At 41.3% G+C, this 17,528-nt stretch overlaps 1 protein-coding gene across 1 annotated transcript in view; it reads right to left on the bottom strand.

Annotated features, from left to right (window-relative positions):
- The window catches only part of XRN2 (5'-3' exoribonuclease 2), a 64,682-nt gene extending 49,198 nt beyond the window's left edge, over positions 1–15,484 (bottom strand). Inside the window, exons 1-9 of the mRNA XM_081150094.1 lie at positions 15,307–15,484; positions 6,119–6,246; positions 5,928–6,039; positions 3,895–4,006; positions 2,360–2,418; positions 2,194–2,283; positions 1,049–1,121; positions 855–905; positions 221–378 (exon numbers count right to left, since the gene is read on the bottom strand). Of these exons, the coding sequence (XP_081006220.1) occupies positions 221–378; positions 855–905; positions 1,049–1,121; positions 2,194–2,283; positions 2,360–2,418; positions 3,895–4,006; positions 5,928–6,039; positions 6,119–6,246; positions 15,307–15,381 (858 nt within the window). The 5' untranslated portion in view covers positions 15,382–15,484. The remainder of the gene's footprint in view (positions 1–220; positions 379–854; positions 906–1,048; positions 1,122–2,193; positions 2,284–2,359; positions 2,419–3,894; positions 4,007–5,927; positions 6,040–6,118; positions 6,247–15,306) is intronic.
- Positions 15,485–17,528: the final 2,044 nt, after the last annotated feature.

Here is a 17,528-nt window from a genome sequence, read left to right as displayed (position 1 = left end):
TGCCACTGATACATCTCTGTGAGGGGTAACAGAGCATTAGGTAAAAATCTAATCAACCATAGTCTCCTCTATCCATTTTTAAAATGAAGCAACCTAAATATATTTATTTCCATTGAATTGTACACTCAAAATGGTTAACATTTTGTTACATTAAAATGTACATTTTATCACAAAAAAATACAAATTTAAAACGGAGACAACTACCACCTGAAATCCTTACCTTTCCCTTCTTTTCCCTTGGCAAGCCTTCGCAGTCTTTCACCTCATGCCCAAACTGGTTACAAAGACCACATGGTTTGGGCTTGTTCGGTTTGAATTCCTCTCTAATAATGGTAAAGTTGGGCTCATGCGTAGCAAGGCCGAGCATGATGAGATCAGCTGCCAGGGACAAAAGACCAAACAGTGAGTACTTCAAGAAGATCCTCACCATAATGAAAGGCACAGGACATTATCAAAAAAATTAGACACTAGCGCAAATCAAAGTCCAACGGGCACACAAACAGACCACAAAGCCAAAAAGGCTGATATGTCTTAGCAGTCCTCAGCCAATAAGATGTCCTCAAAGACACGTGGGCCTAGAATTCAGACTACTACTCGGGGGGTCAACACTTGGAAAATTTTCCATTTTAAAGGTATGTGCAGTGATATTAAAGGTTTTAATGTAAAATATAATTAAAACATAGGTAACTTAATCACAGAGAAGTAACAACTCAACACTAGTTCCCTCTCAAACATAAAATAAACAAGGCATTTTAGAATTTCCAGGCACCCATGAATAATCCACTACTACACACCAACTCATCAAACTGCTATGGTTTAATCCAAGAGAACCAAATCCCAAAAAAGAAACTTACCATCCGCTCCACATAAGCAATGATGAGTGTTTGGGTCATGGTTAGGCTGGGCTAAAAAAGGGAAAATGTATATTTATATAAATATATTTTATATCACAGAAATATCACATTTTACTAAATATTTTCTATATAATGGCTTATCTTTCTTCCTTTCTAATAGAACATATAATCAAATATTTACAAATGAGTTTTACCTCTTTGTCTTCTAATATAATCCATGATTTTATGTTCTCCTTCGCCGGGAGCACTAGCATCCGATAAAATAACCTATAAAGACAGTTTTTAACACTTTCAGTTCATCTCTAATTTTTAGCACAAAAATGAACAGAACTGAATATCTTAAAAATACATTGAAATGACTCTAATAAGATAGTGTTATTAATTGGAAGTGTTTCTTAATAAGGGGTGTGTGTGTGTGTGAGAGAGAGAGAGAGAGAGAGAAAGAGAGAGAGAGAAAAAGAGAGAAAGACAAACATCCAAACTATTTCATTAATTAACTTACTACATGGAACAGCAAAAATGGAACATTTGGGTCAAACTCAGTCATTAGAAAATCTGATGTTTGTAAGTTTTTACTACTCCCACCACTATCCGAAGATGTAGCACTGAACCATATAAGCCCAGGGAGTAATCAATAAAAGATACCCATTAAATACAATTTGCCATATCTATTTAATAGGAAAAAAAGCTTGTAAACCTAAAATTACATAAAAGCTCCTTTATATTTTACTTAAATACTTACAAGAACACAGCCATCATTTAAAGACAGAGCCCACAACTTAAATCTTGCTGTAATTTGATTTTTTTTTTTAATTGCTTTTTTAAAGAGAGAGGAAGGGAGAGAGAGGGAGAGGGAAGGAGGGAGGGAGAGTGAGATAGAGAGAAACATCGATTGGTTGCCTCCCACAGGCACTCCGACTGGGGATGGAACCTAGAGCCTGGGAATGTGCCCTGACCAGGAATTGAATCAGCGACCTTTCAGTGTACAGGCTGGCTCTCAACTAACTGAGCCACACTGGCGAGGGTGTAATTTGATTCTAATAAAAGAAATTACCATTTAAAAATTACTTTCATGTATACACACACATATTTTTAAGAACTTAAGTCCCATTTTATGGCTTCACAGTGATAATAAGAGGACAAAGTTTACATTGAGAAAAAATTCAGCAGTCTAAAACTGGACCACGCAAAGCATCCCATTTCCAATATCCCTGGAAACGTCTCTCCTATGACAGTCAACGAACATTTGATGGGGGGAAAGGACAAATAACATCAGTCATAAAGTACAGCCTCAAGTGATCACCCTAATCTTGCTGAAGTACCAAAATGTGAAACTTACAGTCAAGTTTTTCCACCCGGGGTCATTATTTAAACGATCAGCTATGTAATAGCGAAGACATTTAGCAAGATTGTCCATGAATTCTGTTCCCTAAAATGATAGAAGAAAACAAATTAACTGATCACTTAAGAGTTAGCAATAGCTAGCAAAGTATGAGGCTACTTACTGGTGTAATACAGTTGCTATCAAATCTTTCTTTTATTTCTTCTGGGGGAAGAAAGCCACCTATGGAGAAAGAGGCAAGGTTTGTTCTCCCCATAAAAGTGAGGTAAGTTACTCATAAGCCCAAACAAGTTCAAATACAAGAGGAAGAGAAGTACCGGCACCTGGGGACACTGTATTCTCTTTTGGGAGAAAGTAAGATTCCTCCCTCAAATTTAAATTAAGCTTAACTGATTGTCAAAAAATACACGGCACACAAAAGATACGATGTTATATAAAAACATTAAAATGCTTACGTTCTTCCTGATGACCTCTGAGCAGCGCACTGTCTCTCTCACACACACACACACACACACACACACACTCACAAACACGCAGAGTTTGGAGTTTTAATTCTGATAAGTTCTTAAGATAAAGGTGCCTTAGTAAAACGAAATTAAAATGCTGAGTTTATCGCGGCGTTATATAAGAAATAAAACTGTCAACTAGACAGCTATAAAAATATTATTTTCCTCTATATCACTGATTAGCTTCTTCTCAAGACACAAATATATTTCATAGTATCTTCAAGAAAGAAGACATCTTTAAAATAAAAAGCAATGTGTTATAAATACAAACAGTTTTAGAGTATTAATTACAAGCTGCAACTAAATAATTATGTATTTGTGTACTTCCAGCAAATTAAAATAACGTAAACATTTATCATAACTGCAGTCCTGAGCTGACTACACCATGGTATTTATTTTCATCTGCCAAGTGCAGTATCTCCAGCCAATAAAGTATGGCTTTCCTGGTCTAGCATATTGCCTTATGTAAGAAAACACCAAACAAATCATCCTATTACAATCACACCCCATCTCACACACAGATGTCTTGGGAGAAAATCAGTGCAGTGGGCATCAGGACCCCTGACCTTCCTCCTCTCTGAGACTTAGTCAACTCCTACCTATGCACCCATCAGGAATTTCAAGACTTTGGAGAACTGTAAAGATGACAGCACTCCATTGTACTCACCCCCCAAATGGTTAAAGCCTGGGTAGCTCATTGCCTCAGCACCTGCTACATCAATCTATACCGACGGTGTGTATGACTCAGTGAAAGCCTGTTAAATATGGATCACATTATCCCAGACCTCCTCGTATAGAGAGACCTCCCTCTGAATTCTTAGGGGAAGCTATAAGCAAGCCACGAGACTGATCTGAGGAAAATGTTTACAGAAATGTAGCTTTCTAACAGCCCCCACAGAAAAAAGAAGCACTCTAAATGTATTTTTATTTTACAGATGTGCAAAAGTTAGCTGAAAGCTGCACACGCCCTGAATGGCATTGACAATGTGCTCTCCCTATCAGAATTCCCTTCTGTTATTTCCAAGTGCCCCTTTGATTACAGAGTGTGGAAATGAACAAGCTGATTAATAGGAGTAAAAGGTTCCATGAACTACTTTTCTCCAACAATGAACATACATTTTCCTTGCATATTCTGGGATCCTAATTAAATTAAAACTATAAAAAGTTCAACCTCAAAAAGCATATTCTTTACCTTTTGCCAGTATCTCTTCCCTGACTCGCTGCTTCTCTACTGCTGCTTCCATTCCTTCTTTTGATGCTCTGAACCTCCTAGAACGCTGTTGATTCATTTTAGCACGTGGTGCCTGCAAAGATGTATTTCACATTCAAAGATGTATTTCACTACCAATCAAAATATTCACAACTAAATCGACATTATTTTGAATCAGTTGTTCTTGTAAAAATAGTACACTAAGATGGGAAAGGTAAGTAATATATCTAATAACCTTTTCATAACAGACAATAGACCCTGAGAACTTAAATTTGGACCAAAAACCTAAAAGCTGAGCTCAAATGGACATTCTATGAAGCCATAGCACTTAATACTGCAGGGCCCACAACCTAACATCAGTTCCACTGGGTTATGGTTTCCCAACAAGGAAAGCTCATTTTACTCAAAGGCCCAGCCAGCAGGCAAAGACAGTTTCTACAGAACCAGAATCAGGAAGACCTTCCCCATGTCCAAGCCTAAAAAGAAGGATGGTCTCCAAATGGGACTCACAATGCCCCATAAAAGCAATACAAAAGCAAAAGAAAACTACTTCTTGATCTGTAAGACCTCAGGTACTCCTACTTTGTATTTCCCTCAGTGAGGTTCATAATTACTACTCTGTCTCTACAATAAGGTACAGCAGTTAAAAAGGGAGCAAGGTTTTAACCAAAGTCGCTTTTAAATCACTCTGACAAATGCAATTTAAATCACCAAGTAAGCTTGAATGACGTGAGCTGAACTGTAAAGGTTTTGAAATTACTGAACTGAGTTCTGGGGTTGGAAGAGACTCTGAAGCATCCTGACCACATCTAAAATAAGTGATTTTATACTGTCTTTAAATAATTCCCCTTTCTGTAAAATGAGACCACCTAATATCTTTCAAGTACCAAGTTCTATTATCTACATTTATATTTTAACAAAAAACGTATTGCAGATATGTGCATGTCCATATGTATACAAAGATGCACGTTTTATACTTGATCTAGCAGTAAGGGCACCTAGAGTAAAGTTAAAAATTTTCTTCAAGAAATTTAGCTGAACATAAATTGAAATATACTCCAAATAAGACACGTTCTTGTTCCCTTTATTCTTTACTCCACTTTAACTTCAACTTAAGTTATCAGGGAGCTAAGATTTTTCACTGAGTAAATAGAACCTCACAAAAAAGTTCTTATCTTTGGACCCAAAGCTTTCTGGATTTTCATTAGCCACTAGGACTACCAAATAGAAAAGAAAGAACATTTATTTGCTTCTGGCTAAATAAATTTAGAGTGATGACTTACCTTAATTTTCCTTGAACCCTGACACGTAGTTTGCTGGTCATTTATAACCTAACTACTTGGTATCACCATAGGTCAGTAAGTTATTCCCCTCTTAAGTAATTTTTATGGCTACTCACTGCCTATAGGATAAAATCCAAACTCCTGAGTGTGGCAGGTAAGGTGCTCCCAAGCCATGGCTCTACTTCCCTTTCCAATGTAAAACGCCTGCAGTCGCCCAGGTGTGTCAGTGTGGTCACAAGCATGGAGATGTGTTTACCTAGCACATCTGAGAAATCTGGAAGGTCCTCCTTCCCCATTTCTGTCCCATCCATTCCCCTCTACTGCCCACCAATCTCCAATTATTCTTTGTCCTTCAAGAAATGTGAGAGAAGTCACCTCCTCTCTATCTCCTAACTTCCTGAGTAGCACGACTCCATCTTCCCTCAACACCCTGCATGTGTTATTTAGTGCCTATAGAGGCCACTAATTAATTAATTAGTAAATAGCCTCACTCATTTACTTATGTCTCTGTCCTTTTAGCCCTCTAAAGCAAAAGCAATCATCAATATTCCCAGCATCTCACGGTACCTGGCACAAAACAGGCACAAAAATGTTTGAAGGACTGAAGATGAGGCTGTCCTCAAATTAACAAGTCAACATTTTCCATTGTTTAGCTGAGACTTTCATTGTAGACATTGGGAACAGAGCAAAAACAAAAATGAAGAATTCTAAATTAACCATTTTAGTACTCACCACTCCATCTATTGCCATGTAGAGAAGTCGCCTTGGTCTTACAATATTGAAAAGTCTGTCAATGTACTCAAAAATTGCAACCATCATTTCATCTTCATTTTTTGGTGCTGGTCTATAACAAGCAAACAATGTAATGTAATATAGTACTCCTCTGTAACTTGTGGTATCAGTGACAAAAATGGGTTACGTACTTGTCTTCAGGATGAGTACAGGGGTGGATGATTCCATTCATATCCAAATACAGATTATCAAACTCCACATCATTTGGATTAGGTTTACTGGCATCAACAGGAACCTTTACACCACTGCATTCTTTTGGCTATGGGGAAGTGATAATTAACAGTAGTTTGATTGTTCAAGTCTAAATTAACACATCCTAGGCTCAGTATAGACCTGTTTCATTTCTGAATTGGATTATCAAATAGTTATTTTACTTCTTAGAGCAAACTGAAGCAGAGATTTCATCTGTAGAAAGCAATAGCGTCCAACGTAACAAATTAATCTTATTTACTTGGGGGATACTTATCAAATTCTCAACTCAGTCAAGTGAGAAACCAGGGGAATCACCTTAGAAGTCCTTTCCCTCACCATCCATTATCAGTAAGTCTTGCCCGTTTAATCTGAAAAATGCCTTTCCATCTCCTGTCATTCCCACCACCATTACCAACATCAGGGTATCATCTCTCAATAAAAGATCAGAACAGGACTGCTCCACCTCTAGACTCTCCCATCTTAATCTTGCCTAGTTATCCCAATGATTCCCATAGCAGGTGCACACCAATGAGCCTGGACCTGTCCTAGTCTCCTGTCCTGCCACAGCATCAATCAGGCCCACCTCAGCTCTCATCTAAGTTCCTGGAAAACGCTTTCACCCTTCAATGCCTTTGCACACTGCTTCTCCTTCCTCCCTGCCAACATTCACTTCCTAAAGTCTCAGCAGTTTTCCATGGTCTGGACTGAGATCAAATGTCACTCACCTTATAACACTTTGTACACCGCTCCCCAAAACTAACTGCTGCTCCTCCTGCAGTCCCTCACTCGTTTACTCAATATTGGGATGCAGTCAGCGATGAATGCATATGCAATGTGCACGCCCGTGGTTTTTATAGTTAATCTGTCATTCTAATCCAACCACACTGTGGGTTCTTCACAAGGTTAAGTACTGTGCCTTATTTACTGCTAGAGGCACTGTTATATATTTGTTATGAACATTACCTTTGCCTTTTTCTTCCAGAGCTTCAGCAAATGGTAAGGATATGAGATCTGACTTTTACTGACAGTAATAGGAGTTCTTTAAAAACAGTAACAGTTCTCCCATACATATAAAGCATCATTTGTAATAGAAAGAAAAAAAAAAAAGTCAACTATTTAAAAGCTTATCATGTACATAGTACATCCTGGATGGACCTTAAAAATACCCTGCTAAGTAAAAGACAGCCAAAAAAGACCACAAAAGATCCCATTTATATGTTCCAGAAGACAAATCCAGAAACAGAAACAAACTGGCTTCAACATGAGGGCAGGAGAAGGTTGAGGGAGATGGTAGTGACTATAAATGGATACAACATTTCTTTTGGGAGTGATGAAAATGCTCTAAAATTAAATAGTGGCAATTGTTGCTCAACTTTCTAAATATACTAAAAAAACCACTGAATTTTATACTTTACACAGTGGACTTTATGATATATACATTTTATCTCAATAAAGCTGTTAAAAAATAAAAAGAAAAGATCAACTTAATTAGCAAAAAAAGAGCCCACTAAATATATTAATAAACTGTGGTATGTTCATATACAGGAGTGCCAGACACAAGTGAGAGTCAAAGAAATAGAGCAGGATAGTCACAAATATACTGCTGAGCCAAAAAAGCAAGTTGCAAGAGAAAAAAAAGTATACCACGTATAGAAAACCTAAAATAGACAAAACAGTATTAGGTATTATTCAGGGATGAATACATATGCAATGTAAGCACAGAGAAAAGCAAGGGATAAACATCGATGTCAGAGGTCACTAAAAAATACTAAAGAGCCCAGCTGGGCATGGCTCAGCAGTGGAACATCGACCTAGGATCCAGGAGATCATGGTTCCATTCCTGGTCAGGGCACATGCCTGGGTTGCGGGCTCGATCCCCAGTCGGGGGCGTGCAGGAGGCAGCCAATCAACCATGACTCTCTCATCATTGATGTTTCTATCTCTCCTTCTCCCTTCCTTTCTCTGAAATCAATAAAGATATATTTTAAAAAATACTAACGAGATGAGTCCAACAATATGTGTTTACTAGACATAACTCTAGTAAACACATATGCACCCAATATAGGAGCAACTAAATACATTAAAAACCCGCCTGGAGGACTCTGAGAGATCAACAGCAATACAGTCAGAGTAGGGGACTTAAACACCCCTTTGAATTCACTGGATAGATCTTCCAGACAAAAAATCAACAAGAGAACAGTCTAAATAACACACTAGATCAGATAAATTTAATTGATATTTACAGAATATTTCACCCCAAAGCTGCGGAACAGGCACTCTTCTCAAGTGCACATGGGACATTCTCAAAGATAGACCACATGTTAGGACACAAAACAAGTCTCTACAAGTTCAAGAAGACTGAAATCACATCAAGCATCTTCTCGGATCACAATGGCATGAAACTAGAAATCAAGTACAATTAAAAACACTCGAAAACATTCAAACCAAGGGAGGCTAAATAGCATGCTATTAAACAATGAATGGGCTACCAATGATATCAAGGAAGAAATCAAAAATTTCCTGGAAACAAATAAAAATGAACACACAACCACCCAAATCTATGGGACACAGCTAAAGCAGTCCTAAGAGGAAAGTTCATAGCACTACAGGCCTACCTCAAAAAGCAAGAAAAATTTCTAACGAACTATCTAACCCTACAACTTAACGAATTAGAAAGAGAACAACAAGAAATGCCCGGAGGAAACAGAAAGGAAATAATAAGGATCAGAGTGGAAATAAATGACATAGAGAATAGACAATACAAAACACCAAGAACTGGTTCTTTGAAAAGATAAACAAGATTGATGAACCTTTAGCCAGACTTACCAAGAACAAAGAGGAGCCCAGGCGGTGTGGCTCAGTAGTTGAGTGTCAACCCATGAACCAAGAGGTTGCCCGTTCAATTCCCAGTCAGGGAACATGCCTGGGTTTCGGGCTTGACCTCCAGTGGGGAGCATGCAGGAGGCAGCCGATCCATGTTTCTCTCATTGATGTTTCTATCTCTCTATACCTCTCCCTTCCTCTCTCTCTAAAACTCAAAAACATATTAAGAAAAAAAGAGGAACCAAATAAAATCAGAAATGAAACAGGTGAAGTAACAACAGACACCACAGATACAAAGGACTGTAAGAAAATACTATGAACAACTATATGCCAACAAGTAGGAAAACCTGGATGAAAAGGACAAATTCCTAGAAAAATACAATCTTCCAAAACTGAATCAGGAAGAATCAGAAAACCTGAATAGGCCGATAACAACAGGTAACATTAAAGCAGTAATAAAAAAAACTCCCAGCAAACAAAAGTCCTGGTCCTGACAGCTTTACAGGAGAGTTTTACCAAACACTCAAAGGAGAACTAACACCTATCCTCCTCAAAGTATTACAAAAAATTCAACAAGAGGGAACACTTCCAAGCTCTTTTTACGAGGCCAGCATTAGCCTAATTCCAAAACCAGATAAGGACACTACAAAGAAAGAAAATTATAGGCCAATATCAATGATGAACATAGATGCTAAAATCCTCAACAAAAGATTAGCAAATCAGATCAAGCAATATATTACAAAGATCATACACCATGACCAAGTAGGATTTATTCTAGTGATGCAAGGCTGGTACAATCTTCACAAATCAATAAGTGTGTTACATCACATAAACAAATTGAAAGACAAAAATCACATGATCGTATCAATAAATGCAGAAAAAGCATTTGACAAAATACAACATCAACTTTTGATAAAAACTCTCAGCAAAGTGGGAACAGAAACATTATACATCAACATAATAAAGGCCATATATGACAAACCTACAGACAAAACCATACTCAATGGGCAAAAACTAAAACCATTTCCACTAAGAACAGGAATAAAACAGGGTTATCTACTTTCTCCACTCTTATTCAACATAGTACTAGAAGTCCAAGCCACAGCAGTTATACAAGAAAACATAAAAGGCATTCAAATTGGAATGGAGGAAGCAAAACTGTCATTATTCGCAGATGACATGACATTGTACATAGAAAACCCTAAACACTCTACCAAAACACTACTAGATTTAATAAATGAATTTGGCAATGTTGCAGCATACAAGATTAACACCCAGAAATCGAGGGTATTTTTATGCACCAATAATGAACTCTCAAAAAGAGAAACTAAAAAACAATCCCATTTACCACTGTAACAAAAAATAAATGAAAAGATACTTAGGAATAAACCTAACTAAGGAGGTAAAAGACTGTACTCAGAAAACTACAGGACACTGCAAAAAGAGACAGAGGAAGATATAAACAAGTGAAAGAATATACAATGTTCATGGATTGAAAGAATTAATATCCTTAAACTGTCCATACTACCCAAAGCAATCTATAGATTCAATGCAATCGCTATTAAAATACCAATGGCATATTTCACAGATCTAGAACAAATACTCCAAAAATGTATATGGAACCCAAAAAGACCTTGAATAGCCACAGCAATCCTGAGAAAGAACAAAGTTGGAGGGATCACAATACTGGATATCAAGTTATACTACAAAGCCACTGTAATCAGCCCAGTACTGCCACAAGAACAGGCATACAGATCAATGGAACAAAACAGAGAACCCAGAAATTGACCCAAGCCGTTACACTCAATTAATATTTGATAAAGGAGGCAAGAACATACAATGGAGTAGAGACAGTCTCTTTGATAAATGGTGTTGGGAAAATTGGACTGGTACATGCAAAAAAATGAAACTAGACCACCACCTTACACCATACAGAAGAATACACTCAAAATGGATAAAAGACTTAAGTGTAGATCATGAAACCATAAAAATCCTAGAAAAAAACTATAGGCAGTAAAATCTCAGACATCCTTCATAGCAATATATATGCCAATACATCTCCTAGGGCAAGGGAAACAAAGGAGAAAATAAACAAATGGGACTACATCAAAATAAACAGCTTCTGCACGGCAAAAGAAACCATCAACAAAATGAAAACTGGACCGGCTGTATGGGAAAACATTATTTGCCCATCTAATAAGGGGTAACTTCCAAAATATATAAAGAACTCATAGAACTTAACAAAAGAAAGACAAACAATCCAATAAAAAAATAGGCAAAGGACCTAAACAGACATTTATTCAAAGAGGACACACAGATGGCCAAGACACATATGAAAAAATGTTCAAGGTCACTAAGGAATAAAATAGATCCAGAGACAAAGAAGCATGGAACTGACTGAAGGATCTCAGACAGAAGGCAGGAGTGGGTGTGGGAAGAGATTCACCAGAGAACTTATATGCATATATGTGTAACCCACTGACATAGATAACAGTTCGGTGAAGGCCTGGTGGGGGCCAGGTGCGGGGTTTAGGGGGTCAAGAGGGGGAAAAGGGGGGGACATCTGTAATACATTCAATAATAAAGACAAATTTTTAAAAATTTTGCTCTGCTTTGCATGTGTAAGAAGTAAAAAGGCAAATCACAAATTGAGAGAAAAAATGTGCAAAAGATATATCAGTATGTAAGAGATTTGACAATTCAATAAAAACCAACTTAAAAATAGGCAAAAGATCTGAATAGACACCTCACTCAAGATACACGGAAGGCAAATAAACATCTGAAAAATGCTCAACGTCATTTGTCACGATGGAAATGTTATTTAAAATCATAATAACGCTACACCGGAATGGCTAAAACTAAAGGGACTATAAGCACACTAAGCACTGGCAAAGAAGTGGAGCAACTAGATTCCTCACGCACTGCTGGTGGCAATGTAAAACGGTACAGCCACTGTGGAGAACAATCTGGCAAGCTTTTTTAAATAACCACACACCTACTGTACAGTTTAACCACTTAACTGTTAGGTATTTTCTCTAAAGCATCGATTTTCAACCTTTTTCATCTCATGGCACACATGAACTAATTACTAAAATTCTGCGGCACATCAAGAAATATTTTGCTGATCTGCTAAAAAACTGGTATAATTTTGATTCATTCACATTGGACAGCTATTGTCATTTTTTTAATTTGACAATCTAAGGAGAAAGAGGTCAGTGCCCCTGACTAAAATAGTCAAGTACTACATGTTTTAAAAATTCTTGAGGCATACCAGTTGAAAATTGCTGCTCTAAAGAAATGAAAGCACATGTACACACAAAGACTTGTACACCAATGTTCAAAGGATGTTTTTTTTAAATAGCCAAAAACTGGAAAACAATCCAAATGTTCATCAATCTGGTGAATCAATATACAAAATGTGATCTATGTACAACATAGCATACTATTCAAAAATAAAAAGAAATGAACCATTAATACATGTAACAACATGGATTAATTTCAAAATAATTATCCTGAATTAAAGTGAGTCAGCTTAAAAAAAGGAGTAGATGTTGTATCATTTCATTTATATAAAATTGTAGAAAATGAAAACTTATCTATAGAGTCAGAAATAAACTGGTTTACTAAAGAATGTGGCAGGGATGGGTGGCAGGGAGGAATCAGGAAGAGGCAGGAGGGAAGTTTGAGAGGCGATGTTCATTATCTTGATCATGGTGATGGTTTCACGAATACCACATGTCAAATGTATTAAATTGTGTACTTTAAATATGTGCAGTTTGCTGTAGGTCAATTACACCTCAATAAAGCTACAAAAGGGGAAGGGGAGGAATTGAAGGAGGAGAGAACAGAGAAAGGAAACTTTTCCTCAATCCAGGAGGACCAGTATCCAGAGTTCAGAGAGGGCAGAGAAAAAGGAGATACAAATACATGCATAATAAAGAGTACTCCCTAGAGCTGAAGAACACAAGTCTCTGAACTCAAGAGGCAGCCAAGTACCAATCAAAACTCTATACTTAAGTACAAAATCATGAAAACTTAAATTACGAAGGATAAAGATCTTTTAAAATTCAGAAAGAAAAATAGATCAACTACAAAAGAATGAGATCAGAACACAGAAAGTAAAAGCATGTTCTTCCTGGTTTTGACACTGGCTCTGACATGTACTAGATGAGTGAGCTTGAGTATATTACTTAACCCCTCTGTGTTTCAGTTTTATCGTTAGTATTGTTAGAGTAGTAGTCATATTGTTGTTACAGGAATTAACTAATTAGTAAAATGCCTAGAGCAGTGCCCGGTAAGTGGTAAACACTACATAAGTTTTGGTTAAATAAGTAAAGCACATTAACATCAGCTTCTCACCAACAATACTGGCTGACAACAGTTACAAGAAAAATGCTTTCCAAGTTTTGAGGGAAACTTATTTTCAAGCTCGAACTCTATGCCTAGCTAACAATCATTCGTGTGCACAAGGGTAGAATGGACTCAGAAAGCGCACACCCCACCCAGCATTTCTTGAGGATTCAACTGAGAATAAGAATCAAGGAAGAATTTAAGCCCAGAAAGATGAGGATCAGAAAACAGTAACTCCAACTGAGGAAAGAAATCTTCTTAAACATTAAGCAGGAGCTTTCCCACAAGCCTAAATAACCAGGGTGACAGCAACAGAAAAAAAAGACCTCAAGACGCCTTTAAGGAGAAAGAAGATTTGAGATAAAATGTAGTTTGGAGGGGGATCCCCCGTAAAGAGCAAAACAGAAAGGCAACACCAAGAAGAAAGACAAAAGTAGCTCAAGCAAAGAAACAGAACCACAGTACATAACCTGAATCTGCACAACGACAATAATCAACAACACTACTTTATTTTTCATCTTTTAAAACAAATCTGTGTAGCCAAAGCCCCGACAATATTGGATGCCAACAGGGCCGAAATACAGCCGACAGGCTTGGGATGGAGAGTAAGGGCGATAGGGCTAGAGAAAGTAACACCTAACCTCCCAAAGTGAAAAACCAATGGATACTTTATATAGGAGGTGGAATACAAAAACAAAAGCGTATCACTTAAAGTTATAGAGTTTACCAATAGAAGAAATAAAGATGTACGTGATTTACCATTATTAGGAGGTTTGGGGGGGGCGGGGCGGAGAGGGGCTGCATAAGTGACCAACACCTCTTCTATCATGGCTAGAAGGCAACAAATACACTCAAAACCAATGAATTAGGTATAAACGTGATATGCAGAGACAGAACCAGAACAGTTAAAAGTGGTTATCAACGGAGAGTAAAACTGCGATGATATTTAAGTTAATAAAGTTTGATAGAAGTTTTTAAACAAAGGAAACAGGCATTGAGTTGAAGAGTTTCTCTCTGGAAAAAAAAACGCAAGGAGTACTGAGAAGGCCGTCAATACGAGGCTTCCGGTTCCTCCTTGGGTAGGAGTGAAACAAAAATCAAGACCTCACCCACCTAAACAAACGGAGTGGGTGAGGTCTCTGCATATCACGTTTATATCGGAAGCGAAGGGGCAGGGCGCGCGCTATGGCCCCGGCCTTCCCCAGCCCAGAAACGCCAATTAGGGGGGGAACAATCGAACTCGGACGAGAGCTCGGGGAACGACACACACAACACTCAAGAACGGACAGAAGTCTACGTGCACGCGAACAAACTAACAACAAAAGAGTGACGTTAGTTCCAGGGCTGCCAGGAATGAGGAGAATGTCAGCGAGCGCGCCGGCCAGCCGTCGGGGCCGCCGGGGGAAGGGGCACTCCTGCCTCGCCCTGGGCGTACGAAGGAGCCGCGTTCATGCTGGGATCCACCAGCAGCAAACGGTCCCTCACACCAGGAGAACACCTTTCGGGCCCGGCTAGGCAACAGCAAAAGGCTGGCCGCCGGGGGCTGCTCCACGAGGCGGCGAAAGGCCGGGTCGGCGCGCGCGTCGCCAACTAGCCACCTCGGCGGACCAGCCAGCCCCGCGGGGCCCCATGGCCCCCGAGCCGCTCCCGAAGCCCGACCGGAGGAAACAAAGCCGCGGGCGGGGCCTTCCGGTCCCGGGGATAGCGGGCGGCGGAGGAGCGGCTCTCTCACGGGTTCAGGCCCCGCTCGGCCCTCGCCCCGCCCCGGCCGCACGCCGGGAACCCCGCGGGCGAGGGCCGGCGCCCCGCCGCGGGTGTGACTGCACCTGCCCGCGGGGCCCAGGCGGCGCGGACCCCTCACGATGCTGCCCGGGCAGGCGGCGGGCCCCGAGGCCGCGGCCTAGGCGCGCCCGGGCGCTGGGTTCCAGCGCGGCGGCCGCGGGGCGCCCCTCACCTTCTCCTCCACGCAGTTGACGATGATGGACGGGTACTTGCGGCTGAGCCAGCGGAAGAACGCCGGGACTCCCATAGCGCCGGCCGCGCAGGAGGCAGCTGCCCCGCCGTGGACGGACGTAACCCGAGAGACAGGCTGGGGCCGCGGCCGCGGGCATTGGCACTTCCTCCCACGTGCTCGCCAGCGACGGGAAGTGACGTCACGGGGCCGCGGGGGGCGCCGGGAAGGAGGCTCGCGCGGGCCCCGCGGGCTCCTCAGCCGGCGGGGGCGGCGTCTGCGCGGCGCAGCGGGTCGGCCGAGGCGGGTGCGGCCGCGGAGCGGGTGAGGAGGGCGCGGCGGCGCGGTCCCCGGAGCCCGAGGTCGAGCAGCCTTCGGCGTGGCTCCCTCCCCAGCCCCCCTCCCCCCGAAGGCCCTCCCGCGGGTTCGGGCGCCGCTTTCTCACCCATCTCAGTTCAGAGTCGAATCAAAGCTTCGTTGTTTATACCTTCTGGTTTCTCCTGGTTTTGTACGTACCTAACCTCAGAAAGTGAAAAATCGAGGGATACCGTATATAGGAGAAGGAGTGAAAAAAGAAAAGCGTATCACTTGAAGTTCCCGAGTTTGCCAAAGGAGCATTTTTCAGTATTGCGCGCTAACGATGGGGGGGGGGGTAAGTAACTCACTTTAGGTATTAGGTGGAATGTAGCGGGCATTTAGCATCTAATTCAACCCTCCAGCTCCACTTATGAGTCTAGAGTAGCTGCTGGTGCCACTGCAGCTTCCGAGCGCTCAGGGCGCCCTAAGGCCTTGGCCGCGGGGACACCCCCCAGCCGCCCTGGAGCCCCCGAGGGCTGTCGTCGCCCCGTAGCCGGTGACAGCCAAGCCGCGGAGGGGTCGGGTCACGGCTGATCCACACAGCTGTGGTTCAGACCGAGGAACCACCGTTCAATCCTGTCCCTGCGCTCACAGCGTGCTTTTCTAGCCTTTGTTTTCTGGTGGCTTCCAATACGCTTCTTCAGCCTATGAAAGGAGAGGCCTGGAAGAGGGGGGGGGTCTGTCCCCTGGCTCAGGCCCGCCAGCCCGGCTCCCTCGAATCCCCTCTTGGCCTCACAAGTCGCACTCAGTCCTGAAGGCTCACCTCCAGGGGCCTCTGTTTCTCCTCGCTCCCTGGCACGCAGCGCTCATGCCCCCCCCCCCCCCGGGGTCTGAACTGCCTGTGTGGACATTAGAGAAATGGTTCGCCCATGTTTTCCTAAACAACAGCGAAAACTGCCCCAGAGTGTTATGTGTATGGCGAGCTCCCTCATTTCTCCCCGAAACAGCCCCTCCTTACCAAGGATTTGGCCTCCCCGGGAGGTGCTGTGTTTTTCTAGGAGCGCACAGGCCATAGACGGTTGGTACAGGGATGGACAGCTGGGCAAGTTGGGCCGTGATCGTCCTGGCCCAGCCTTTTGAACTTGAAACTATAAGGAGGGTAAGGAAGCCCCTCCCGGGTGGTTGAACGCTGAGAAAGAATGGGCTTGTTGCCAGTATGCAATAAGAGAAGCGGGTTTAAGTCCCTGGTTCAGTGGTTTCCGAGTACAGCTAAATCCCTCTTCCTACAGTTTGGTTGGTAAACCTGTCCTTTAACTCCGTGAGCCAATAAATTATCTTTTTGCCCTTTGCTAGCCTGAGCTAAATTCCTATCTCTTGCAAAGAAAAGAGTCCAAAAAAACCAGTAACAAAATCTGAGGAGTTGGGTGCTAAAATTGCTTTGCATAAAAAGTACAAAAGTTGGAATTTTGGGGACTCAGACAAGGGGAGGGTGAAAGGTAGAAAGAAAGGGGAACCTGAACGGTGGCAGAATGATATGGGCTCAGTGTTGTGACACCTTCCCCAACCCATTGTTCCCAGTAAAGTCTACCAGACTCAGGCTTGGTGTGGGGTTTTTTTGTTACAGAAATCGGAAAAGAGGATGTGTCACGTTTGGGTCACTATACTCTAGAACCAAGGTCTGGGCAACATAGCAGAGCTCAAGAAGCAGAAGAGGCCAGGAGAGTTTATAAGCATAGAGAATTAGCAGGAATACTGAACCAGGCTTTCAACTTCTGCAGGCTGAAGACCAGGAGGTTTTGAAACATTTTCGCCTAAGATTTTAAAACGTACAGCAATGCCAATCTTCTCATTAATTTTTTTTTTTTTTTAGGTTTGGGAAATACCGTTATTTTCACAAAAGCATGTTAACCTGGGTGTCTTGTTATTTT

Source organism: Miniopterus schreibersii, assembly GCF_964146895.1.
Source record: "Miniopterus schreibersii genome assembly, chromosome: 10".
NCBI lineage: Eukaryota > Metazoa > Chordata > Mammalia > Chiroptera > Miniopteridae > Miniopterus > Miniopterus schreibersii.
Note: the sequence above shows the minus strand (reverse complement) of the source record. Positions and strands in the feature narration are given on the sequence as shown.